This window comes from Phyllostomus discolor, chromosome X (assembly GCF_004126475.2).
Source record: "Phyllostomus discolor isolate MPI-MPIP mPhyDis1 chromosome X, mPhyDis1.pri.v3, whole genome shotgun sequence".
NCBI lineage: Eukaryota > Metazoa > Chordata > Mammalia > Chiroptera > Phyllostomidae > Phyllostomus > Phyllostomus discolor.
The window spans coordinates 51,122,382-51,150,322 of record NC_050198.1 but is presented as its reverse complement, the minus strand read 5'-3'; the positions used below and the strand labels follow the sequence as shown (position 1 = coordinate 51,150,322).

At 38.4% G+C, this 27,941-nt stretch overlaps 1 protein-coding gene across 2 annotated transcripts in view; it reads right to left on the bottom strand.

Moving 5' to 3' along the window:
- The window catches only part of DCX (doublecortin), a 173,174-nt gene extending 146,362 nt beyond the window's left edge, over positions 1 to 26,812 (bottom strand). Inside the window, exons 1-3 of one of the 2 annotated variants that reach the window (XM_036016450.1) lie at positions 26,716 to 26,812; positions 24,499 to 24,884; positions 15,394 to 15,734 (exon numbers count right to left, since the gene is read on the bottom strand). In XM_036016450.1, the coding sequence (XP_035872343.1) occupies positions 15,394 to 15,734; positions 24,499 to 24,862 (705 nt within the window). In that variant the 5' untranslated portion in view covers positions 24,863 to 24,884; positions 26,716 to 26,812. The remainder of the gene's footprint in view (positions 1 to 15,393; positions 15,735 to 24,498; positions 24,885 to 26,715) is intronic. The other variant, XM_036016451.1, reaches the window with a different exon arrangement.
- Positions 26,813 to 27,941: the final 1,129 nt, after the last annotated feature.

The following is a 27,941-nucleotide window of genomic DNA, read 5'->3' as shown; positions in this document are numbered from 1 at the left end:
CCATACTGTTTTCTACAGTGACTGCACCAGTCTGCAATCCCACCAACAGTGCACTAGGGTTCCCTTTTCTCCACAACCTCTCCAACACATGTTTACTGATTTGTTTATGATGGCCATTCTGACCGGTGTAAGGTGATATGATTGTGGTTTTAATTTGCATCTCTTTGATGACTGGTGATGCTGAGCATCTTTTCATATGTCTCTGGGCCCTGTGCATGTCTTCCTTGGAGAAGTGTCTATTCAAGTCTTTTGCCCATTTATTAATTGGTTGTTTGTCTTCCTGGAGTGGAGTTATGTGAGTTCTTTATATATTTTGGAGATCAAACCCTTGTCTGAGGTATCATTGGCAATTATGTTTTCCCATAGAGTTGGTTCTCTTTTCATTTTAACACTGTTTTCTTTAACTATGCAGAAGCTTTTTAATTTTATGAGGTTCTATTTGTTTATTCTTTCCTTTATGTTCCTTATTTTAGGGGTCATATTGGTGAAGATATTGCTGCAGGGAATGTCTGAAATTTTCCTGCCAATGTTTTCCTCTAGGACTTTTATGGTGTAACGACTTATATTTAAGTCTTTTATCCACCTTGAATTTATTTTTGTGTATGGTGTAAGTTGGTGATCAAGTTTCATTTTTTTTTGCATGTTAAGCATTCCAATTTCTACTTCCCAAATTTTTTTAAGATTTATTCATTTATATTTATTTTTGGAGAGCAGGTGAGGGTGGGAGAAAGAGATGGAGAGAAAAATCAATGTGTGGTTCCCTCCCATGCGCACCTGCTCTGCCACTGGGGACCCAGCCTGCAGCCCAGGCACACGCCCAGACCAAGAATCAAACTGGCAACCCCTTGATTTGCACGCCAGTGCTCAATCCACTCAGCCACACTGGCAAGGGATATTTTTGAAAGTCCTTACTCCTTTTCTATGCCCACTACCACTGCCAGAGTTTAGATCTGTCTATTCTTCCTGTACTAGCACATAGTCTCCTACCTGCCCACCCTGTTTTTTGTCTTTCTCAAGTCAAAAACAACAGAATGAACTATGCAAACTGCAAATATGATCATGTTATCCCTTTCCTTGAAATCTTTCAGTGGCTTCTATCCCTACAGGATAACATCCAAGCTCCTTAATATAGATTTTACAAGGTCTGCCTTGTGTTTTCATCCTATAATGCAGTGTGTCTCAACCATAGCATAACTGACACATTGGATCAAGTAAATCTTCATGTGGAAGGACTTTATGTGCATTGTGTGATATTTAGCAGGATCCCTGCTAACTTTTGAGGTCAGGGTACTCCTGGATGTGAGGATATGAGCCACTATTATTTCTAAGTGTCAGATTAAATTTAAAATATAAGAGACCTCACTTTTTTTCAAAAAATTGATGCTGGATAAATTAGATATATGTGTGCGCTTCCAAACAAACAAACAAACAAACAAAAAAAACCTGGCCCTTATTTCATGCCACACACAAAAATTAACTCAAAATAGATCACATACTTAAGCATAAGAGATAAAACTATAAAACTTCTAGAAGAAAACGTGGAAGAAAAATTTTGGAACCTTGGGTTAGGTAAAGAATTCTTATTTATGACACCAATGCATAATACGTATAAGAAAAAATAATAAATTACACTTCATCAAAATAAAAAACTTCTTTTGAAAAGTTAAGACAGCGGGACTTCCGGCAAGATGGAGGAATAGGTGGATGCACCATACCTCCTCGCACAACCAAGAATAGAACAACAATAATTTACAGACAGAATAACACTCAGAACTGATAGAGGATTTATCTGAATGGAAGGTGGACAGCCAAGAAGTTGAAGTAGACCCATATATCCAGACTGGTAGGGGACCACGAGCCAGGCAGGCGCGGGGCTGGCGGGGGTGGGTGGCGCACGGAGGTCGGGGAAAATTTGGCTCGAAATCAGTGCAACATCCATCCGGGGTGCAAGAACACAGCGGTGATCCCTGAGTATGCAAGCTGTGGCTAGGGGACCCAGTGAGGCAGCAATTATGGACCAGGGCAGAGTTTGCAGCCCAGGATCCCAGAGAAGGGTCTGAGCCCCAGAGAATGGAACTACTGCCATTTTCCCTCCCATCCCCGCTCCCGCCCCCGCCCCCGCCCCCACATATAACGTCACAATCTAGCGACTGGGGTGCCCAGCCCTGGTGAACACCTAAGGCTCTGCCCCCCACCGTAACAAGAGCAACCAGACAGGGAAAAAAAAAAAAGGAGAGACAGGGAAAGACATAAGACATGTTTCTAACATAACAGATCAGTCCCCCAGGACTCATCCTTTTGAGCGGCCAAGAAATAGCCAGTCTATCAGATGCACAGTTCAAAACACTGGTGATCAGAAAGCTCATGGAATTGATTGACTTTGGGCACAATTTAGATGAAAGGTTGCAGGTTACCATAAAACAGATGCAGGAAGATATGCGGAGGAGAGCCAATAGTGAAAGGAAGAAATCTGAGTCTCAAAACAATACAGTGGACCAGAAGGAAGATAGAATCAACCAAGCAGGAGAGCATGATGAAATAAGAATTCAAAAAATCGAGGAAAAGCTTAAGAGCATCCAGGACACCTTTAAACGTTCCAACATCCGAATTATAGGGGTACCAGAAGGGAAGGAGCAACAAGTGGAAAAATTATTTGAACAAATAATAAAGAAGAACTTCCCCAAGCTGGCAAAGGGAACAGTCTTCCAAGAAATCCAAGAAGCTCAGAGAGCCCCAAAGAAGTTGGACCCAAGAAGAAACACACCAAGGCACATCATAATTACATTAGCCAAGGTAAAAACGAAGGAGAGAATCCTAGAAGCAGCCAGAGATAAGGGGACAGTCACCTACAAAGGAGTTCCCATCAGATTTTCAGCTGATTTCTCAAAAGAGACCTTACAGGCAAGAAGGGGCTGGAAAGAAATATTCCAAGTCATGAAAGACAAGGACCTACATCCCAGATTGCTCTATCCAGCAAAGCTCTCATTTAGAATGGAAGGGAAGATAAGGTGCATTTCAGATAAGGTCAAATTAAAGGAGTTCATCATCACCAAGCCCTTATTTTATGAAATGCTAAAGGGACTTATCCAAGAAAAGAAGATAAAGAAAAGACATGTATAGTAAAAGGACAGCAAACTCACAATTACTAACAACCACACCTAAAGCAAAACCAAAAGAAACTAAGTAAACAACTAGAACAGGAACAGAACCACAGAAAGAGAGGGCACATGGAGGGCTAGCAGCAGGGAGGTGGGAGGAGGAGAGAGGGGGAAAAGATATAGAGAATAAGTAGCATAGAATGTAGGTTGAAAATAGATAGGGGGAGGGCAAGAATAGTACGGGAAATCTAGAAGCTAAAGAACTCATATAAGTATGACACATGGACATGAACTAAAGGGGGGGAATGTGGGTGGGAGAGGGGGTACAGGGTGGAGGGGAAAGAAGGGGGGAAATGGGACAACTGTAATAGCATAATCAATAAAATATATTAAAATAAAAGAAAAGTTAAGACAGCTGTTAAGAAAATGAAACGATATGCTACAGATTGGGAGAAAATATTTCTAAATTGTATATGTGACAAAAGACATGAATCCACAATATATGAGAATAGTTATAACTCAATAAGAAGAAGACAAAGGAGATGCAGAGATGTGGAATAGGCTTGTTCCACACACACATGTAGCAATTAAAAAATAGGAAGAGATGACCCTGGCTGGTATGGTTCAGTGGATTGAGCGATGGCCTGTGAACCAAAGGATCACTGGTTTGATTCCCAGTCAGGGCACATACCTGGGTTGCAGGCCAGGGCCCCAGTAGGGGGAGTGTAAGAGGCAATCACACATTGATCTTTCTCTCCCTCTCTTTCTCCTTCCCTTCCCCTTTCTCTAAAAATAAATAAATAAAATCTTTTTTAAAAATAGGAGAGAGATGTCTCAGCTACAGAGTTTCCCCTTGAGGAATGAGGGGTCCCAGCCTCATGCAAGGCCCCCAACCCAGGATTTCAGTGCCAGCAATAGAAGACATAATAACTTCTGGCTGTGAAAGCCAGTGTGAATTCTATCCCAGTGAGATAAGGGTTTCTGGAGTCTCAGGCAGTCCTCTTAAAGGGCCCGTGCATAAACTTACCTGCTGATGGACTCATTCACTCTGAGCTCCAGTATTGGGCAGCAGCTTGAAAAGCACCAGGATTGTACCAGGAGGAAATGAATTATCTGGCTTCAGGGCAAAAGCTGGAGGGGCAGCTGTCTTCCAGACAGAAGTGTTGGCAGAGGCCATTGTTCCTTTTCTAAGTATTTCATCTGCAGGTGGTCATCATATCTGAGTCTGTATCAATTCAGCTAACACTGTTTGTCCTGCCCTGATGATTCCCCGAGACCCCAACTCACCCAACTTGCTTCCAGTAACTTTTCCATACAAGGGGCCTGCCATGGCACATGCTGGATACTTTCCTAAAATCTCTCAAAGGTTCACAAACCCCAAACACACAGAATCTAACATTAGCATGCCTTGCACCTCTTGCTAAGCAGCAAGCCCTGAACTAGTTTCAACCAGCCTCAGTTTAAAGCTTAGTTACTCTCAGGTACCTCCAAGCCCAGCATAAGTGACAAACATCGGCAGATCACATTGTAGCTTGTACTGAGTGGCCCTAGGCAGAACACAGGCAGTGGCTGACCTAGGCCCGTACCTCCCAAGAAAATAGATACCCAATTGCCAGCTTCAAGCAACACCAGAGCACCACCCAACCACCTTCACAAATGACATAGTCAAAGGGAATACTGGGCAGGCACCATAACCCTCCTAAAGTGACTCCTACTCTGTAGAGTCAGCCGTGGCACTTCAGCTCCTCATTGTAGTCACAGCCACTCCTTATATCTAATCTGCCTGAGGGTCAATCCCTCCCATTTGTATGCCAACTGCAATCAAGGTTTAATTATAACAGGAGGGCACACACAATCCACAAAAAGACACAATGGAAACACCCAGCTCAGATAACTAAGGAAACTATGACACTGGGCCAGACAGAATACCTACTATATAAGACCATTCTATCAAAACTAGGAAACACAGCAGCTCTACCCAATACAGAGAAACAAACAAAGGGAGGCTGCCAAAATAAGGAGACAAAGGAGCATGTCTCAAATAAAAGAACAGAACAAAATTCCAGAAAAAGAACTAAATAAAATGGTGACAAGCAATCTACCAGATGCAGAATTCAAAAAATCAGTTATAAAGGAGTTCAACAATCTCAATGAGAACTTCAACAAGGGAACAGAAAACATAAAAATTGAGATATAAAAATAAAAAAATAGGTGAGAAATGAGTAATATACTAACTGAAATGAAGATGGAATCAACAGTAGATTAAATGAAGCAGAGGATCAAATCAGCATTTTGGAAGTTAAGGTAGAAGAAAACACCCAATCAGAATTGTAAAAAGCAAAAAAGAAAATTAATAAATGAGGATAATTTAAGTTGTCCTTGGGGCAACACTAGGTGCATCTACATTTACCTTATAAGGGCACCAGAGGGAGAAGAGAGAGAGCAAAAAACTGAAAATCTATTTGAAGAAATAATAATACCTTACCTAGTGAAGGAAACATATATACAAGCCCAGGAAGCACAGAGAGTCCCAAACAAGATGAACCCAAAGAGGCCCACACCAAGACACATCATAATTAAGATGCCAAAGGCTTAAAACCCAGAGAGATTCTTAAAAGCAGCTAGATAAAAGCAGGTAGTTATCTACAAGGGAGCTCCCATAAGATTTCTCAGTAGAAACTTTGAAGGCCAGAAGGGATGGGCAAGAAATATTCAAAGTGATAAAAAGCAAGGACCTACAACCAAGACTACCCTTCCCATCAAAGCTATCATTTAGAATCAAAGGACAAATAAAGAGTTTCCCAGACAATAAAAGCTAAAGGAAGTTCATCATCACCAAACCAATTTACAGGAAATGGTAAAGGGACTTCAAGAAGAAAAAATACATAAAAATGTGAATAGTACAATGGCATTAACTCCATATTTTTCAACAACTACTTTAAATGGAAATGGATTAAATGTTCAAATCAAAAGATACAGGGTGGCTTATTGGATATGAAAAAAAAAAAGACCCTTACTTATGTTGTCTATGAAAGACTCACTTCAGATGTAAAGACACAAACACTAAAAGTAAAAAGACGGAAAAAGATATTTCATGAAAATGGAAACAATAAAAGCTTGAGTAACAATACTTATACCAGACAAAATAAACTTTTAAAAAGCTAATGAGACTAGTAAGACCCATCAATTCCCCTTCTTGGTATTTATCTGAAGAAACTCAAAACATCAATTCAAAAAGACATAATCATCCATATATTCATTGCAGCATTATTTACAATAGCCAAGATATGAAAACAAACTACGTGTCCATCAATAAATGAGTGGATAAAAAAGTGGTAAACATATGCATTAGAATATGACTCAGCCATAAAAAAATGAAATCTTGACATTTGGAACCACACAGATAGATCTAGAAGGTATTTTTCTGAGTGAAATAAGTCAGACAAATAAGTCAGAAAAGACAAATGCCAGGTGATTTTGCTTATATGTAAAATCTAAAAACAAAATAAACAAAATAACAGATTTACAGATACAGAGAACAGTTCGATGGTTGTCAAAAGAAGGGAGGGTAGGAGGATGGGTAAAAAAGGTAAAGGAATTAAGAAGTACACATTGGTAGTTATAGAATAGCCATGGGTATGCAAAGTACAGCATAGGGAAATATCGTTAATACTATTGTAATAAATATGTATGGTGTCAGATGGGTACTAGATTTATTGGGGTGATCATTTTGTAAAATATATAAATGTCTAATCATTGTGTTGTATACCTGAAACTAATATAATATTATATGTCAATTGTAATTTAAAATAAAAATTATTTTAAAATAAAAAGGCAAATAACAATTTTAAAAGTGGACAAAAGATATAAATATACTTTTTTCCCCAGTAAGGATATACAAATTCCAATAAATATGTGAAAATACATTCTATATCATTAGTCATTAGGAAAATGCCAATAAAAACTACAATGAAATCCCACTTCTCCCCCACTAGGATGACTAAATAAAAAGATAGATAATAACAAGTGTTATTAGAGCATGTGGAGGAAGTGGTATCCTCATACATTGCAATTAAGAATATAAAATGGTACAGCCAATTTAGAAACAGATTGGCAGTTTCTTAAATCTTTAAACATACATGTAACTGTACAACCCAGGAAATACCATTGGTAAATACCATTCCTAAGTATTTACCCAAGATAAATGAAATCATATGTCCACATAAAATGTGAACATGAATGTTCATAGCAGCATTACTCATAATAGCAATAAGGTGTCAGCAACCCAAATTTCCATCAACTGATGAATAAATAAATAAAATGTGGCATATCTGCAACAATAGAATGTCATTCAGACATAAAAAGAAATAAAGTATTACTATGCTACCACATGATGAACTTTTAAAACATGCTAGGTTGAGAAGCCAGTAAACCAAGGATTACATATTATGTGATTCTATTCATTTTAAATGTTTATAATGGGCAAATCTGCAGAGAGAGAAAGATACATGATGGCCTAGGCATTAGTGGGATTGCAGGACTGGGGCATGATGTCTAAAGGGTGTAGAGTTTCTTTTTGTGGTGATGAAATTGCTTTAAAATCAGTTGTGGTGATGAATACAAAACTCTGAATATACTATAAGTCATTGAATTGTACACTTAAAATGGGTGAACTGTATGATATGGGGATTTTATGTGAATAAATCTATTTTTAAAACTGTATTTGGAAAATGTGTGGGGTTTTTTTGCCACTTTGAGGAAATGACAGTAATGACAAAGATTAAAATAAAGAACTAAGAACAAGATACTAGTTACTTCAATGGGTGGTAGTATAGCAGTCTGCATCTCTGGATAAATCCCCACTTGATTCTCTTCAGTTTAATCAAGCAGTAACACTGATGCTAACCTCCACCATTGGCAACAGTCCTTTCCAGGACCTAAAAGAACACCACTGTGGAATAGATGCCTTCATAATGGCACTGTCAAATGCTTGTCACAATTTTAGCAGTCTGGCTTGTATCTTGCTTTGCTTTTTCTGAATGATTTGTCCACTTGGTACTCATATCCACATTGGAAAGAAAAGGAAATAAAATAAAAATTACAAGTTTGAAAATATTCTTTGATCGTGTCAACATAAGTGGCAAAAAAAGATCTGAATATAAGGACTGTGCAAATACCATTTAGGGTCCACCCTAGAATACAATGTATCCACCACGATCAGTATTACATCACATTGGAGATTCTAGAAGCATAGAAAGGTGGAGGGTATTGAGAAGATTAGCAGCTTGGTTACAAATATCTAGAAAGAAGCAACATTGTGAAATATATACTCTGTTATCATGGAGTTAGAAGTACTCTTAAAGGTCATGTACTCATCTACACAACTAAGGCCCAGAGAAGAGATGTGATTGTCCCCATAATACATAGCTAGTGGAGAATAGACTAGAACTCAGGTTCCTAAATCCCAGTCTAGGTCTCTTTCCATATGCTGATTGTTGGATATCAATAGACTTAACAGTGTGGAAGATTGGAATACTATGCCAAAGCTTTTGATTTAAAGGGCCAACCCTACCTTGTTCACTGCTCAGAGCCAGGAGCATCTCATCAATGATAAAACTCTAAAAAGTATAAATTAATTAAATAACCAATAGCAAGGTTACACTTGCTTTTTTTTTTTTCTCTCCAAAAGGACAGTATATTTGATGTTTGGCCACCTCCATAATAAGCACTCTTTTAAAGTACAAAATCTACCTCAGCATGAGGTATCTTGAAGTATACTCTATATATGGCAAGGAAGTTTACAAACTGTCTCCTTTCACAGAGCCCAGCCTTGCTCCCCATATTTGCTTTTATTAATTTCATGTCCAAACTAATCCTCTTAAAGCTTGTCTCCAGGAATCAAATCTGTGAAAGGTTGCAGGAGGGTGGGGGATAGGGCAGAATTTTGGTAATACTAACATTGCCTTTCCAGCCTTGATTTACTTAAGGTAATGTGAATGATAAATGACTTCCCTCTTGGGGCATAATTTATAGCCATGTGGCCTTTTCCTTTGAGCCTAATGTTGACTGACAGGGTCATAATTCTAGGAGGAGAGAGAGGCTGGCTCTGGGAGAGCTGGAGGCCAGGTAGTATAAGTAAGGCCAGATGTGACTAGAGGGGACAGAGATGATGGAGGGAGGGGAAAACCAGCTACACAGGCCCCGTAAAGACCTTGGGAAAAGCATTTAAAATTTGTAAGGTTAACTCCAACTTGTCTTCCTATGTTTCCTGCAATTGCCTTTGTGTTTGCAGCACCCAGTTATTTAGTATAGCAAACTGGAAGGGATAAATCTTTCCTGGAATACTTGGCAGTGGTTCAAACATCGTGTCCTCATTTTCTTATTCCACCACCGTATGGTTCAAACCATTTCTTAAAACTCTCTTCTAGCTTCTAAAGGTACAGATAATCTTGGAATCAGCTTAAATCTCTTTTTTGTTATTCTAAGACCCAAAATTCCTTATCCAAGTAGTTGGTAATAGAAGGATATAGACAGAAACATGAAATAAATTCACTCAATTAAAAATTGGCCTAATAAAGCCAATGCAAATACTGAGAGCCAAAGTTATCTCTTAGGTACTTATATTGAGGCAATAGTGAATCTTTGACTTCGCAGATCTTGAATGTGGACAAAACTGACACTAGAGATGCCAATAAATGTAGCATAGAAATGCATGGTGTTAGGATCAGCTGTACCCCTGTGTAAGAGGCCAAAAAGCTGGAAGTCTATTGTTAAAGCTCTGCATTACTAACAGAAGCACCATGCTTTGAGCTTTACAGAAATGAATTTAAGGCTAGATAGACCATGTATGTACTGAGCCAGCAAATTAATCAGAAATTTGGATTCCAGGTTTTATGCATCCATGATCTTTAATCCTAAAGGTAAGTGTATCTTGATCAAAGAAATTAATAGTTGGGTAATTTTGTCAACATACCACAACAACTCCAGCTACTAAGGAATCAATAGAACAATGTCACCTGAGAGTGAACTAATATACATCATTATCTAACCCTTCACCATGTTTTCCCTGACCAAAAAGAAATCCATTACAGCCCATGGGAGTATCTAGGGACCTACCCCCTATTCCTAATTACATTAGCAAATTCTTTTTGAGGTGAGGAATGAATTGGGACTCCTTTCTACTGGTGATGGTTAGTTTCCCTGCCTATACAAACTGTAATACCTTAGAGGCAAAACGTCGGGAATTCAGTCTTTTATACTGGCAAAACATAAGACCTAAAAACACCAAAGGTTCCAAAAGCACATCCAATCAAAATAAAAATGGAGATAAAGAGATGAGAACCATGTCTGCAGGTTGTTTGTCAAATGGTACACATGGAAATAGAAGCAACAATCAATCTAGTATGATCAACCGGGTTGTTTGAAACATAGAAGGAGAAAAACATCTGTTCTAATTTATCTGGGATCCAGTTGGAACAAGACAAAAATCAAGTGAAGGCCTTAATTTCATGTTAAAATTGTTAATAACAAATAGACTTGACCATACTTTGTCCTTTCTACTAAAAACAGGCTAAACGGAATCTCATCCAAGCAAGTCCAAGCCATTACAACACATGTGCCTTCTGCCTGCATAGAGGAAGAACATATTCCCAAGTAGTAAGAATACCCACCAATAATCAGTGACTGATAGGTGTTAACATTAGAGCTGTCATCACTAGAATTGGGAAATGGGCTGGGATCCATAATTTTGAGTTTGGCACCAACTTTCAGTATACTCAGAACCTGTTCTGTAATTAGTAGATTTGTCCCTGTACCCCCAAATATTGTTATTTAATGTCCTTGCTGTAACCACACAACAATGTTTGATTCATGGGTTACCCCATGCATACCAATCTTACCAGTGAGGTTAGGACAGTTACTTTTCAATTATTCAGCATCTCCTGTAAATAGCATTTCCTAGTGTGCTTTGAAGAATATATGTGTATGTGTATACTCCACTATATATATTCCACAATACATACATTCCATGTTATATATTCTACAATGCACATTCTTTTTAAGTATATCTTATCAATTATGCTATTACAGTTGTCCCACTTTTTTCTACCCTTTATCCCCCCTCTACCCTGCACCTCCCCACCCTCCAGAATTCCCTCTCCCCTTAGTTCATGTCCATGAGTTGTACATATAAGTTCTTCAGCTTCTATATTTCCTATACTATTCTTAACCTCCCACTGTCTATTTTGTGCCTACCAATTATACTTCTTATCCCTGTACTTTTTCCCCATTCTCCCTCTCCCCTTTCCCACTGACAACCCTCCATGGGATCTCCATTTCTGCGATTCTGTTCCTCTTCTAGTTATTTGCTTAGTTTTTGTTTTTTAGGTTCAATTGTTGATAGTTGTGAGTTTGCTGTCATTTTACTGTTTGTAGTTTTTCAGCTTATTCTATTTCTTAGATAAGTCCCTTTAACATTTCATATAATAAGGGCTTGGGGATGATGAACTCCTTTAACTTGACCTTATCTGGAAAGCACTTTACCTTCCCTTCAATTCTAAATGAAAGCTTTGCTGGATAGAATGATCTTGGATGGAGGTCCTTGTCTTTCATGATTCTGAATTCTTGTTTTAAGCTCCTTCTTGCCTGCAAGGTCTCTTTTGAGAAACCAGCTGACAGTCTGATGGGAACTCCTTTATAGGCAACTCTCTTCTTTCCTCTTGCTGCTTTTAAGATTCTCTCTTTATCTTTCATCTTGGGTAACTTAATTATGATGTGCCTTGGTGTGTTCCTCCTTGGGTCCAATTTCTTTGGGACTCTCTCAGCTTCCTGGACTTCCTGGAAGTCTATTTGGTTTGCCAGATTGGGGGAGTTAACCATTATTTGTTCAAATAAGTTTTCAATTTCTTGCTCTTCCTCTTCTTCTGGTAGCCCTACAATTTGGATGTTGGAATGTTTAAAGTTACCTCAGAGGATCCTAAGCCTCTCCTCATTTTTTTGAATTCTTCTTTGTCCATTTTGTTCTAGTTGGATGTTTATTTCTTCCTTTTCTTCCAAATCATTGATTTGAGTCCCAGTTTCCTTCCCTTCACCATTGGTTCCCTGTATATTTTGCTTTATTTCACTTTGGGTAACCTTCTTTTCTTCCTTCATTTTGTGACTGAGCTCAATCTATTCTGTGAGTATCCTGATCACCAGTGTTTTGAACTCTGTATCAGATAGGTTGTCTATCTCCTCATTGCTTATCTCTTTTACTGGAGTTTTGATCTGTTCTTTCATTTGGACCATATTTCTTTGTCTTGGCATACCTGTTATGTTATAAGGGGGCAGAACCTTATGCATTCACCAGGGTGGGACAAGTCTCTGCTACATTGTGGTGCTGTCTGTTAGGGAGGGGTCAGAGAGGGAACAATGCTGCTTGCTCATTCTGCTGTTGCCCCAATTTCCAATGAACTCTCCTGTGAGCCTGGGAGTTTCTCCCATCTTTGCAACCCCCTCAATATTTACAGCTAGACCTTTCGAGTCTTAGCTTCCCTATGAGCCAGCCCCTCCTCACCAGTGCAGTTCAGTCCACTGCTTGCTGCTGGTCCTCTCTACCCGCTTGGCTGCCCGTCTCCTCATCACCGCTCCTACTGGTCTGGATGTATATTTCTTTTTTAATTTTTTATTGTTCAAGTACAGTTGTCTCCATTTTCACCCCACCACAGCCCCTCCCCCACCCATCCCCACCTCCTACCCTCAAACCTACCCCCTTTGGCTTTGTCCATGTGTCCTTTATACATGTTCCTTGATAGCCCTTTCCCTAACATCCCCTATTATCCTCCCCGCCTTCTTGGTCACTGTCAGTTTGTTCTTTATTTTAATGTCTCTGGTTATATTTTGCTTGCTTGTTTGTTTTGTTAATTAGGTTCCACTTACAGGTGAGATCATATGGTATTTGTCTTTCACCCTGTGGCTTATTTCACTTAGCATAATGCTCTCCAGTTTATTTAACACCTTGGTTGTTAGAGTTTCATGCAGATTGCTATTGTGGCAGTTCTGGGGTTTTTTTATTGGCTGTTATCCTTTTGGTTATGTGAGGAAGCAAAGTGTTTTTATCTACACCTCCATTTTGGTGGGAACCCCTGTCCCATTACACATTCTATTATATATTGATATATATTCTATTATATATATTCATATATACATATATAAATATACGTACATATGTATATGTGTGTGTGTGTATATATTCCATACAGCATATTTGTGTTAAATAATATTGGGAAATTCTGGGGCTAAATTAAATGGATTTCCTTTCTGCAGGACTTCTCAGAATATTTAATATACTAATAAACACTATGAATCTCTAAGAAAGGCATATGATTTGTAGCATTTTTACAAACTTATTTGGCCACAGCAACCTTTTATACAGTTTATCAGGCCAGGGTTGTAGGGATAGTTCTTACCATATACTTTGGGAAATACTGCTTTAAAAGTCTGCCCTCAGTGACTTCCAAATAAGTAAGGTACAGGAGCCTCTCCTGTAGAATATCCACTCTTTTGGAAAGGCATCTATCTCTTCAGATAGACCTAAGGAAAGTGTCTAGAGCTTTGAAAGCAGAGAGTGTCTCAGAACATCTACCTGAGCCATATGAGAATCTCTTTATGTTAGTTCATTCAATCGGCAAACATTTATAGAGCATCCACAATGTATCAGGAACTGACCATTTAAAAACGTTAAGTTTTAACTTTGCATAGTGGAGACAGAGTTTCAGAGATAACATAACATGAACCAGGCCTTAAAAGATAACTCCCAGGGGTCACAATAGGCAGAGGGAAACTTTTTAAAGAGAAGGAACACTATCAACAGTGACACTGATGCCTGACAAAGCATTGATTTGCTCCCTTGAGCACTGCCTATTGACACTTTTGTACACACACCATATCATACACTGGCATCTTGTAATGTACTCCCCCCCAGAATGGGAGATGATGCTTAAAAGAGTTGGATTGCTATTCTGTGTGTCCTGCTATAAGATAAAAATCTGCCCATCACTGGACTGGAACTTGCTTGCCCAGGAGGTGGAGATGTCCCTTTATTTATTATTAGGAGAAGTCACAGAATGCCAAAGTATGATATATCACCACAAAAATGTTGAAAGTTCAATCTAAGAATGATTGAGGTAAAGGGAAGAGATCTAACATTTATTTATATATACATATATACATATATATTAAATTTCCATTTAAATATTTATCTTATTTAATGAATATTATGCATACATATTTATATCATGTGTTTTACTTTATAGAGTGCTTTCGGATCCATGATTTCCTTTAATCCTCATGAGAATCCTGTGAGCATGGGTAGAGCAGGTGTGATCAGCCCCTTTGTTCAAACACCAAGGTATTTTATGAGGTAGAAAGTATAGACTAATAATAATCTACACTTATCTTCTCTGATGGGGGACTAGGATTCTCTTTAGAGCCAACAGAACCAGCCACTCTTCCAATTTCCTTGGAACATTTTTTTGTCATATATTTACAGCTCCCTATGCTCAAGAGAATGGTGCATCTGTCTAATGGTGATGTCTGGCTATATTCTTTCCCAGATATTAATATAGGTGGTACTTTAGTAGCATAACCAATGACATGAAGATACTGATTTGAAAGAGAACAGATGGCAGCATCTTCCTGGGCTAATTTTAGGATCCTGAAACAGTCCCTTTCTCACACAAACCATCAGCAGAATGAAAATAAGATAACCACATACATGGAAAACAAAGAGAGAAAAAATACATGGTGTAGTGAGGCAAAGACAACAAACCAGATATTTTAGTGCTCCCACCAGATGTGACTTTTATCATAGGATACATGAGTTACTTCAATCTCTTTTCAACAGAATGAATGCTGAATACCAATGTAAGGAAATCGAAGGATAAATGAGTGGGGGAAGCCCATTTCTAGTCACATACATTGAACAACGGAGCTTGCCTTATGTAATAGCTAAATTCATATACATAAAAATGTAGGACATAGGTTCTAACACATCTTTTCTTAAAAGGTAAGAAAGTTGAGGCTGTGATCATTTTACTTGGTAAATCAGAAGCAGACTGAATTTAAAAGCCTCAGATTCTTGGTCCATTGCTTTGTCTGCTGAAAAGACTTTTCTTCCAAATGAGACATAAAATATCAGATTGGAATGATGAGAGGTGGAGGAAGAATCCCTTAACCAGAAATGATGCCTTATGTATAAGATAACCATCCATGGATTTAAAACAAATGAGAAAAAAAGTAGCCTGAAAAAGCCACCTACCTGTTTTCCATCCAGGGTGTAGAGTTTTTTGACAACCCCGGTCTCTAGTTTGATGGCTTCAGTGATGTCAGTGAGGACTTGCTCAAAAGAGTGGGCTGTTTTCTTGTTCAGAAGCACACGCACAGCCTTCCGAGGCTTCACTCCACTGCGGATGATGGTCACCAGCTTGGGGCGCACAAAGTCCTTGTTCTCCCTGGCCTGGGCACTGTTGCTGCTAGCCAGGGACTGGGGGGCTTTCATATTGGCAGATGTCTTCACATTGACAGACCAGTTGGGATTGACATTCTTGGTGTACTCCACCTTTTTAAAGAAGTTGTCTGAAGAACAAACATAGCTTTCCCCTAAGGGAAGACATAAGAGGTAATTAGTTTAATAGCAGATATATGGACTATTCTACCAACTAATATACACTGATCTGAAAGTACAACTTTTGGAGAAACAGTGATAATAAACAACCTTAGGTACAATTTCTAATTGGGCTCTCTAACAACTTAGCTTATTCAAATTCAAGAGCAAGTAATCAGAAAAACATTCTTCATTATAATGGCACACTTGGTTTAGTTAAAAACCCTATAGCCCTGGCTGGTGTGGCTCAGTGGCTGAGTGCTGGCCTGTGGATCAGGGGGATGCCAGTTTGATTCCCAGTCCAGGGCACATGCCTGGGTTGTGGGCTGGGTCCTGAGGGGGGGGCACATGTGAGGCAACCACACATTGATGTTTCTGCCCCCCTCTTTCTCCCTCCCTTCCCACCTCTAAAAAGTAAATCAAATCTTTTAAAAAATCCTATGAAACTAAGGGTCCCAAAGACAATGAACACACTTAAATGTAACCTAGCAAGTATGGTCTTATTAGAATTGAAATGTTTATGTTAATTTCTAGGATGTTTGTTAACATCTATGGGCATTCCTGGAGTGTCTCTCACATGTATCTCTTCCTTAATGTCCCTGTCCTGTTTCTGGGCTCATAGCCCTGTCCCATTGTTATATTATAAACCAAGAAGAACTTTCAAAGTTGATAATTTTTATTCCAAATTAAAATGACACAATAACCCTGTATATTGGGCATATAGTACATACTTGCCAAGAAGTCAGATTGTCCTTTGCAGAGAGAACGTAGCTAACCAGCAGAATATTGAAATGGGAAATATATGTGTGTTGAATGTACACATGTATTAATAATTGTGCCCTCTATTGCTCACACCCAGCTGGAGAAATTGTCTGAATAGCAACCTGTATACACACAAACACAATATTCTTTGTGTCTGTAGGTTATAATTCTTGCTTGAGAAATACTCTTATTTGTCTCTACCACCCACCCTCATCTTTGCATCTTCTCAAATGCATCACTGTGTTCAAGGCCATCTTCATCAGTGTTCACCCTTGCCTGCTGCAAGTAATGAGGTTAAGATGTAAGAGTATATGACATAGCCTGATTTATGGATTGGAGGGATCCAATGTAATTTTCACATGTACCTTGGGGATGAAGAAATAACTAATACTATGAAGAAACACAAGGGCCAGACACAAAAGGAGGTGATTAGACACCTGAGACTAGAAGTTGGGAAAAACAAAAGAGGTAGACTCAGCCTGAGGGAGAGAATATTGGAAAAGGTTGAATTTGTTAAATAAAATTCATTTGCCTTAAGGTATGCAGAAGTTCATCCAGAGGTCAAGCTGGAGAAAACCAGTGTGAGCTAATTAGGCTTTACTTACCAGTAATAACTCAAATACATAAATAAATAAATAAACCAACTCTAGTCAGTCCAAAGAAAACACTAAATATAATTATGGTCTGATGGCTCTTCTTCCTTTGGTCTCAGCAAGACAAGCATGCAGAGACATTCAGAAACACTGGGTTGGTAATGCACTCTCTTTGCAAATATTGATTGCTTTGCTGTAACACCAAATCCTTTAAGTCATGGTAATTAATAAATTTCTCACTTCTGAGAAAAGATTAAGTCAGAATCTCTAGGGCACCTTTGAGAACATTTATGGGTGTGTGTGGAGGGAAAGGGTAAGTGGCTTCCAACATATGCTCAGTGGCTTCCAATACTGTTCTGAGTGCCAGAAGCTGCTAGTGTCCTCTCATGCTTTGTATGTAACCATGGGCACCCTGGTGCACACACATACACACACACACAATAGGGTGGTTAAAAACCTTAGATAAAAGAAACCCTGATTTCTGTGGCTCTCTTGTTGGTTAATACAAATCAACCAGCATTATAGTCTAGGATCTTTCATTTGTGACTTAAAATGATGAAAGGGAGGGTCTTTCAATTCCCCCATATATTTATAGTCAATATCCCCTCTACCCTAGAAACATCCTATTGCTTAGCACTTCACCAGTTTCATGGGCACTTTCTAAGAGACCACTGTCTTTACATCAGATGTTTTTTAGAACTTGTCATACACTTTAAAACTCAGACAACTAGACAACTAGTGGTGTAGAAATGTGTGAGACTATATAGTTCTTATTTCACTAACCTACAGTCTCTTCTAGAGAGTCAGCTCTTGACCCTATCAGGAATTTGTGGGTTTTTTTGCTCCCATATCTCTTAAACCTCTTAATCTTCTGAACTACGAATATGATTAAGTACTCCCAGATGAAAATGAACATGATGGTAGAGAGCTACAGCATCATATGGCACCCCAAAATTTTCCAGAGAGCCCAGCCCTCAGCCAAATCTACATTAAGCATCTTTGAAAAGTACCTTTCAGTCTCTCCACTCTCTCTCCTTTGGCCCCAAACTGAAGTAATGGAAAAAGAGCAGCTGATGTAATGTCAGTCAGAATGAGGTCCTCAGTACTTACTCCTGTATCATTGGGCAAATTATCTAACTGCCTTTGGCTCAGTTACTTGTATGCAAAGTGGGGACTATAGTAACAAGTATATAACTATAGTATATAGTTATATATAACTATATATAATATAGTATATATTATAGTATAATATATATAGTAATATATATATACTATAGTATATAGTATAGTATATAGTATATAGTATAGTATATAGTATAATATATACTATACTATATATACTATACTATATAGTATATACTATAGTATATACTATACTATACTATACTATAGTATATAGTATAATATATATAGTAATATATATATACTATAGTATATAACTATAGTATAGTATAACTATACTATATAGTTATATATAACTATATACTATATATAGTATATAACTATAGTATAACTATAGTATAACTATAGTATAGCCTGGTACATGGTAAGCACTTGATAAATTACAGCTATACTTATTATTAATGCTTTTATTTGAAGAGAACAAGAAGGAAAGAGCAAAAATGGAAAACAGGAAGAAACAGCTGAAAGGAAGAAAAAGAGGAGGAATAGAAACTGAAGGAAAGAAATGGGAAAGAAGCAAGGGCAGCCATCTTAGAACTGAGCTATAATCATCACAGAACATGAACACAGCCTGGGTCTCATGCCTCAAAGATAAGATTTTCTACCGGTTAAGAGGAGGCTCCAGTTGCTGCAAACTGGAAATATAGAAGCTCTATGGCTAATAAAGCCATATGCTGTCACTGCTGATGCATACTGAGGACAAGATTTTTTAAAATGTTATTATTTAGAGAAGTTTTAGGTTCACAGTAAAATTAAAAGGAAGGTACAGAGATTTCCCATATACCATTTGCCCCCAAGCATGCATAGTCTCCTCCATTATCAGCATCCTTCATTCCACACATACACAGAAGCAGAATATTTATAGTGGTTAAAAGCAGTGAAATAGGGAGTCAGATGTTCTTGGATTTAAATCCCAATCAAACATTTACAAACTATGTGGGTTCAGGCAAATCACTTAATCTCTGAGTCTCAGCTTTTTCACCTATAAATTGAAGATATTACACTAGTGACATGGAGTCCTTTCTAATTCTAAAGCTCTATTAGAAGGAATTTTCTTTTTTTTTTTTTCTGTATCCCAAATGGACTTTAGGAGACAAAGCTATTATGGTACTTAAATATTAAAGAAATCATTTCCTACCACTGAGGAATCTCCAATTCTACTATTAGAAAGACATCGAATATGCTAATTTCTCTAGACCAAGGCTTCCTTGTTCCAATTTTGCAAATGTCTGCAACACCTGTTGTCAGAGCTCAAATGTTTCCTGCACATTGAGTTGCCTGGCACGTGGAGTTGGGTGGGGTGTGTTACCACTTTACACAGCTGAATTCTCATTTTGTCACAGATTCCAAGGGCCATTTCCTACCCATTGGGAGCCCAAAAGAAAAACTGACTTCAGAGAGCCAAGCAACATGACGATTTGCTGGAATTGACAAAGTACTTCAGTGTGAGGGGGTAAGGAAATGAAGTCATGCAAGTACAGCTAAAAGCGCAGGAAGGGAACAAATTGTGGGCTCAAGATGATCTAATGTCTACCTCCCTTCATTTTTAGTAGGGCTCCATTTTAAAAAACATTAAACATTTATATTTTCTCAGTGCAAAAGCACTTCTGCCTGGGCTCTCTTCTTTTTTCCATGGCTTCATTACTCAAAAAGAAACATATAAAATGGTACTTTATTGTATCATCATACCTATTAATGATACATCTCTCCCAGGCATGCTAAAATCTTCCTCTTTGGCAATGTACTTGCTTTAGTAGTCAGACAATAAATTAGTGAGAAGGTATTTTTATCTCATTGGAACAAATGATCTATGGCAAAGGAAATAAATCATAGCTAGTGTCACTATACAGCTCATATTTTCTAACAAGACTGTCTCAATTATACATATTCTGTCCCATGGTCTGCATAATAATGCTCAAAATGCCTGTAAGATTGTTCTGAATATTCATATATAAGAAATTTGAGAAAGATTTGGATAGGATATTAGGGGAAGGAAAAAGGTTCAATGATGAAGACTAAGCAAGACAAAAGGAAAAGTCACTCATGGATTTTAGTCCTTGGGAATATAGCTAATAAGGATCATGTTCTACATTACTTTGCTAAGATCCTTGGTATAACCAGAGATCTATGGAAAAGCTGACATCAAACTGAGTTTGGTCCGAAATTTTCCCCTTGCTACTTTCAGTATCTAGCAGCAGACACTGGACTAGAGGCATTAGACAAAGGAGTGCCACAAGGCAAGAGTGATTATTAGATGACTGCTTTTTATTTCATTTGATTTTAGGCTAGATATTTAATAATGTGGCCATTTGAAAATGTAGTATGTTCTATGCTCCATTATTCCTTTAAGATCTGAAAAGAAAAAAACAAAAACAAGGATTTCTGCATGCTAAGGAACTCCCACCACTGTAGTTAGCTGAAGGGGACCATCAATATCACCTAATCCAGTATTTCCAAGTCTAAGTAGTGATAGGAATCACCTGGGAATTTTGTAAGGACACACATTCTGGAGCCATTGTCCTGGGGATTCTAATTCAATAGATCTAGGATGTGGCCCAGGAATTTATATTACTTTAAAACTCTGAAAGAGTCTTAAAGGCAGACAGATATGGAAACCACTGACCATTCCAATGCCTCACAATCATCATCATCATTATCATCATCATCATCATTATTTTTACATCATTGACAATAATGGTACCTTGCAGCTGTAGTTTTACTTTGGCAATGCGCTTTGATATCTATTATTTGATTCTATCCTTACAACTACCATAATAGATAAAGAAGATAGGTTTACTAGTTTCATTTTATATATAATTATATTACAATAAAGACCAAATATGTTCTATGCATATATAGAATATTACTCCTTAATAAAAAATGAAGTGTATATACATGGTATAACATGGATAAGCCTTGACAACATTTTTCTAAGTGAAAGGAGCCAGTCACAAAAAAGTACATAGTGTATGAATCAATTTACATAAAATGCCCAGAACAGGAAAATCTGTAGAGACTTAAAGTAGATTCATATTTGGGACTGGAGAGTAAGGAAAATAGTCAGTGGCAGCTAATTGCTACAGAATTTATTTTCTCTTTTTAAAAAATATTTTATTTATTTATGTTTAGAGAGAGAAGAAGGGAGGGACAAAAACACCAATGTAAGAAAGAAACAACAATCACCCCAACCAGGGACTGAGCCCACAACACAAGCATTTGCCTTCACCAGGAATTGAACTGGCGATCTTTTTGTTTTGGGGGATGATGCCCAACCAACTGAGCCACAATGGTCAAGGTTGGGTTTCTTTTTAGGGTGATGAAAATGGTCTAAAATGAATTATGATGATGGTTACACCAGTTAGTAGATTTTCTAAAAAGTAATCAAATTATACACTTAAATGGGTGAATTTTATGGTATGTGAATTATACCTTAGTAGAGTTGTTTTTTAAAGATGAGTTGTTTTAAAAAGAGAGAACATTAGTCACTGTGATGAGAATGACAAATCTATGGTTATATAGCTAATGAACTATAAAGTGGGATGATTCAAACACTAATACCTACCCTTGATTGAGTGCTACTGTGTGCCAGGCAGAATACTAAACACAATATACATTATCTTATTTAATTCTCAAAGCAGTTATTCTAACTTTATTGATGAAAAATTGAGGCTCAGGTAGTAAAAATGGTTTCCCCAAGGTCACAAGGTAACAATTGGCAGATCTTGAATTTGAATCAAATCTAATTACAAATAGTTTTCCATTTTTATCTTCTCCCTCTAAGACTGGAACCTAATGCCCCTGATTCTTCACCCAGAGATCTTTCTAAACTTTTTCAGTTTGAAGTCTCATGGGAAGCAATGTATATGACTTTTTATATCTTTCATTCAACTTCTTCCAAAAGTGACCAAAGTAAGGGACTTCTGCTCTCCATTCCTAGATGAGTAGTTAGTTCCAAATGACAAAATGAGAGAAGAAAATACTCTTTTTCTTTATCCTCCTCATTCTGATACCTTTTCTTATTTTCCTCTGTGGTAGTGGGAAAACCAATTACATTTCTCAACACTATGTCAGAGATACCCCAGAATTTCCTTGACTAAATGGGCAGTAATGATGAGTGTGAGGGGCATTGAGGGCCACTGAAGCCTGTGGTTGTAGATGACATGTGAATAAATGCAACTCAGACATGTTTATACTCCACATAGTCCAGTAATTCACCAGGAAGTATTATCACTGCAGGTAGGAATTGTAAATGAGAGGAGTCCAATCTAGCAGGACTCAAAAGGATCAAGAAAAAAGGAAGCTACAGTCTTCAAAATTATACTTATTACCTACATTGAACTGAGATTATTATAACATACACACAAATATGAGGTTGAGGGAGAATCAATATCAAGTTTATATGAGCAACACATGTTAAAAATAGATTTGGGGAAAAATCAGTGCATGACAACTTTCTTATATCAAACACAAAAACATTCTAATTTTGCTCTGAATACAATGTCACTTGGTTCAGAAGCTTGTGGTAGTGTCTATCATGGTCTTTAGAAGATCACAGCTAGTGAAAATGAGGATATATTGGGTAATTCACGTTGCTTTGTTTGTGAAAATTGTTACAGAAAAAAAACCCTCAAATTCAACTGAGATGTGTATTTTACAGTGACAAAAGACACACACTTTATCAATTACTCTGTTGGATAGCTCCCTCAATCTAACTTGAATCCCTTCCAGTTTTCCCTGACTCTCCTTTATTTTAAGATATACACTAGAATGACCAATCCTTCAATGTTCAGGAAAAGCCTAGGATTAACCTCTGTCTGGCCATCTAACACATGATCAAATAATCTAAGATTCCCCTGCATAATTTTCCAAGGTCACTTATATAGAAAAACCTCGGACTTGAACCCTGAGACCTAGATCCAGCAGCTATATAGATGCTCTCTCTTATAAGTAACTGGCCCCAAATCTCTTGACCTGACTTGGAAAATAGCAGCTACTTTCAAGAATAGCAGCTACTTAGCTGTACAAGGGAAGTGCCCGTGCTCCTTTGTTTAGGAACACAAGAAACCTAGAAGCAATGAAGCAGAGGCGGGGCACTGCCACACCAAGTCATTGAATGTGCTGTTTCTCCTTCTTTGTTGGCTGTTTTATAATTTGATTTCCCTAGAAATCTGTGTGCTGTAAACTCACTATTGCTCAGGGAATGAAAAGAGTGAAGAAGAAAGGTTGGAGTGTGGGGCAGAGGTTGGGCAGGAGTATTTTTATTATTACCACTATTTGAGGTTGACCTTTAAAGCACTGTGTTCAAGTTAAATTGATCAAATATATTATACCAATTTAAAAGTGGGGGTAGGGAGGCATTCCTAATATAATTTATTTGATCAAGTAAAATATAAGAATGCACCCTAAGATCTACTTCTAAATGACTACAAAAAAGGCTTCATGAAAGACCAAGTTTTGGTAAGAGCTGGGCCCCTGTTTGGGGGTGGGTAGATAGGTTGTCAGGATTTTCAGCAATCTAGTCATAAAATTCAATTGCAAAACCAAAATGTAAAGAGGGTTTAAAAGAATTTATGTACAGTGAGTCAGTTCCTATTCTAATAGAAAGAGTCTTTATTAAAATACCAGACATACCTACAGCTTTTTTTGGTATTTCTCTTAATGACCTCAGCCTTAGGGACACACCCTGAAGTGGGCTTATTAGAAGCAACAGCTGAGCAGTGACCACTTACCTAAAAGTATAATCCTTTGTGAACATGTCCAGGAAGTCCTGCTTTTAGGATGCACATTTCCATGAGTTGCAATTCACAAATAGTCTCTTAGCAGTTCAAAGGATATTTGGGTATATTTTCTTTCTGTTAATCCAACCAAACTTCTTTCCTCATTTACAACCCTTAATGATTTCACGGTTTGCCTTAATAGTGCTTCTGAGAGATAATTATTAAGATCTAGAGTAAATGATGCAATTCAGGTTTTCCTTTGTAAACCCTGGCAAGTAAGTACAATGCATTATTGCCACCAACTACACTTTAACCCCAGCAGAGACTGAAGGCCATGAAAGGTGATAGCTAATGGTTCTGTTGATGCCTATAGAATCAGAAGCCTGACCATCAACCTGGTGTTTAACAAATACGCTTCCTAATTTCTTTCAATGAAATCCAAGAAATGTAGCCATAACCAATGATACCACCTCCCACAAAGGGCCACCACCCACTCCTTGAATTACCTTCCTCCAGTTCATCCATGCTTCCGATTTTCCTGGATCCATCAATGGTGTAAATGTAACGCACTCCCTGAGGCAGGTTGATATTGTCAGACAGAGATCGAGTTAGGTCAGCCAGCAAGGCATCGAAGCTGCGAAAACGGTCAGAGGACACAGCGTACACAATCCCCTTGAAGTAACGGTCCCCATTGCGGTAGAAACGTACCTTCTTGGCTTTCTTCTCATTGCTCAGTGCCTGCAAGGTTCTGGTTCGGTAGAAGCTACAATGCGCACTATGAGTGGGGCTAGGCAACCCATTCATCCGTGAACCTCGCATGTTCCTGGATGTCTTATCTCTTTCATCAAAATGTCCAAAATCAAGTTCCATATTTTGGTGGAACCTCAGAGACCTGAGTGTTGGAGAAAAGGGTCAGGGTGAAAAGAGACCAAGAAAAAAAAAGTGGTAGGGGAGAAAAAGAAATCAAATATTAGCCAGATACAGATCTGCAATCTGCTCCTTGTGAAAAGAACTGGTTGGAAAAAGCCTGTGACCCATCTGCTGCTTGCTCCTGAGCTGCAGGAATATTGATCTTAAAAGAGAAAAAGGAGGGGCTGAGGGAGTGCTGATGGTTGTGGGGGTTGGGGTGACAGCTAGAGAGAGGCAAATTTGGCACTATTCTAAACAGAGGAGTAGGAGGGATTTTGAAATAGCTTAAAATCCTGAGACCTACTGACACTGGCTCCTATCAAATTGTAACTTAGGGTTAAATACATTAAAACTGACATCTGTTTCTTCACACATGCTCACATGACTACCAGTTGTAAATTAATCCTTAGCCTAACAAAATTCTTCTTGAAGAGAACAGAAGTAGCTAGGCAAGGTTAGCATCTCCAGTTTAGAAATCAATTTTTGCACCTCAGTAAAATGACTATGAAGGGGAGTGTTTCAATATTATTCCAAACTCTCTTTCTTACCCCAGAATAAACTAGGATTCTCCTTTAAAGGGACAGCCTCCAGGGAATAGCCAATGTCTTTGTGCTATTCATCAACCCCTTTCCTCCCAAGCTGGTGCAGCTATCCAACATTCATAAGAAATAAGCTGGATAAAAATGATTAGGCAAATCAGCTATTTAACATTATTAGATTGCTTCCCTCTGGTACAAAATTTGGTCACAAAATCCTTTTCTAGTTTTTTAGACGCTTTATCCCCTCCACATCGAAGCATCCCCACTCTTAATGGAATAATTTAATTGTTGAAAGATTCCTAAATGAGTCCATGAATAGCATAGGTGGCCTTTAGAATCAAGCACACCTTTCATTGTTTTGAATTTCTACCCTGACTGAAGGGACATTTTTCCCCCACAGCAGACAATTCACCCCCAACTTGTGTATTGTGCAGGTATGTGACCAGAGAAAAAGATGGTCATTTGTAAGATTTGTTTTCCCCCCTTCTGAGGAAGGAAGGAAGGAAGGAAGGAAGGAAGGAAGGGAGGGAGGAAGGGGAGAGAGAGGGGTGGGGGAAGAAAGAAAAGAGAAGAAAACCACAACATGAAACAGAAGACACACAACAGAAGTCTGAAATGCTAGCAAAGGTGGTGACAGCTTTAGAAACAAACTATTAACATGCATCTCACATACTGGGATAAAAAGATTCACAAAGCAAGCAGGATTCAGCTGCTATACATTGTCATGTTGAGATATTTGCAAGGGACCAGGAGGACAGGAGATAAAGGAGGACTGGTACCTAGTAGGTTTGCCAGGCTTGGCCCCCCTTTTCTCCCAATATCACCATGACCTGTGCTGAGCTCAGCATTGTCTTTGTCACACAACCTGCAGTATTGAGAAACCCCACCTCCTCAAGACCGGTAGCAAGCATTTCCCCAGGCTTGCTTTAACGCTTGGCTTTGCTCTAGTGTCAGGGGTTGTTATTATTCTAAATCAACATCATGGTGAAAACAAAGAAACATCAAACTCACTTTTCCAAAGGGAAATTCCAGGTAGATGCTTAAGGAAAGAATCCAATAATAAGGAAGGGGGAAGAGAGAGGAGAAGAGGGGAGGGGAGGGGAGGGGAGGGGAGGGGAGGGGGGGGGAGGGGAGGGGAGGGGAGGGGAGGGGAGGGGAGGGGAGGGGAGGGGAGGGGAGGGGAGGGGAGGGGAGGGGGTGAGCACTTTGCCTTGTGCTTTTCCCATTTGACATATGTTACATGCTGCCTGAAAATAACTTGAAAGCCCCACTCACCGGTTTTCTGCTGGTTGGGTGGAGATGCTGAGAGAAAGAAAACCAATCTCTCTGTGCCTTTGTTGTCCGAGCTCCAAGCAAGAAATTCCTGCCAGGGTGGATAGATGCCTTCTAGGTCCTAGTGCCTTGTTCAGCTTCTCCCATATACTCAGGCTTAGTGAATCCTCCCACCTGCTATGATTAATTGCAAGTTTTTTTTTCAGTTCACAGGTTGGATTAACAGATAGAAAGTTTCATTTACAACGAACAGAAAATTGCATGGTAGCAAAAAGATTTCACAGGCAAATTTAGAATGCTCTAATGAGCAATGTGCTAGCCTTTTCTTTTAGGGAATTGGCAATTTTGCTTGGTCAAAACCTTGGCTTAATCTTCCTGAAAGCTGGACTGAATCAGTCCAGGCTTCTTAGAAACTGTTGCTCTCTTCCTTTCACCTTCTTGAGAAAAAAAAAAAAAACAATAAAATCAGCAAATTCTTTACAGAATTTTAGTTCTTGCAGCCAACAACTGTGTATTTTTAAAATAAGGATAGTGGAGTAGACTAAGAGGGAGTAGGAAATATAACACAAGGGAAATGTGTTCTAGAATTTCATGGAGGATGAAGGGGAAAAAGGACCCAAAGACATTTTAGGTTCATGTAATAATTTGGTTAATGGGATCTATGACATTTACCTTTGAGAGTTTGAAAGTTCTGGATTTGGTTATAAAACCCAGAGACCTTTCTATGTGAAGTGAGTCTGATGACTACAAGATAAATAGTAAGAGCTTTCTCCTCAAATTGCCCATTTGTTACTAATCAGCTTCATTATATCAAAAATATAAAGGTCAAGGAAGCATCCAAGTTGAAATCATTAAATGTAGCCAAAGTATAAGACAAAAGAAGAGAAAGGTTAGAGACTAAAGTGAGGTAGGCTACTATTTTAATAACTGAGTATACATGATGCATTAATATTTAAGTCTTGGGCTATCATTGTTCCATTTTTACTTGGCTTTAAGGAAGTTCAGAGATAGCATGCTGAGTAGTTATCTTATATCTGATTCCTTGTATCATGAACCCTCCTTTTTTATATATAGCTCTTGCTGATTTACAGTTAAGCACTCTCTGTGCATGTGTTTTACTGTAAGCAACCTCAAAGTGGGATAAAAAAATATGATTTTTCTTCTCTGCAAGTTGTTGGCTCAACAAAGCCTAAACTATATGTTAGCTGGGCAGTGAGCCTCAAGCGTGC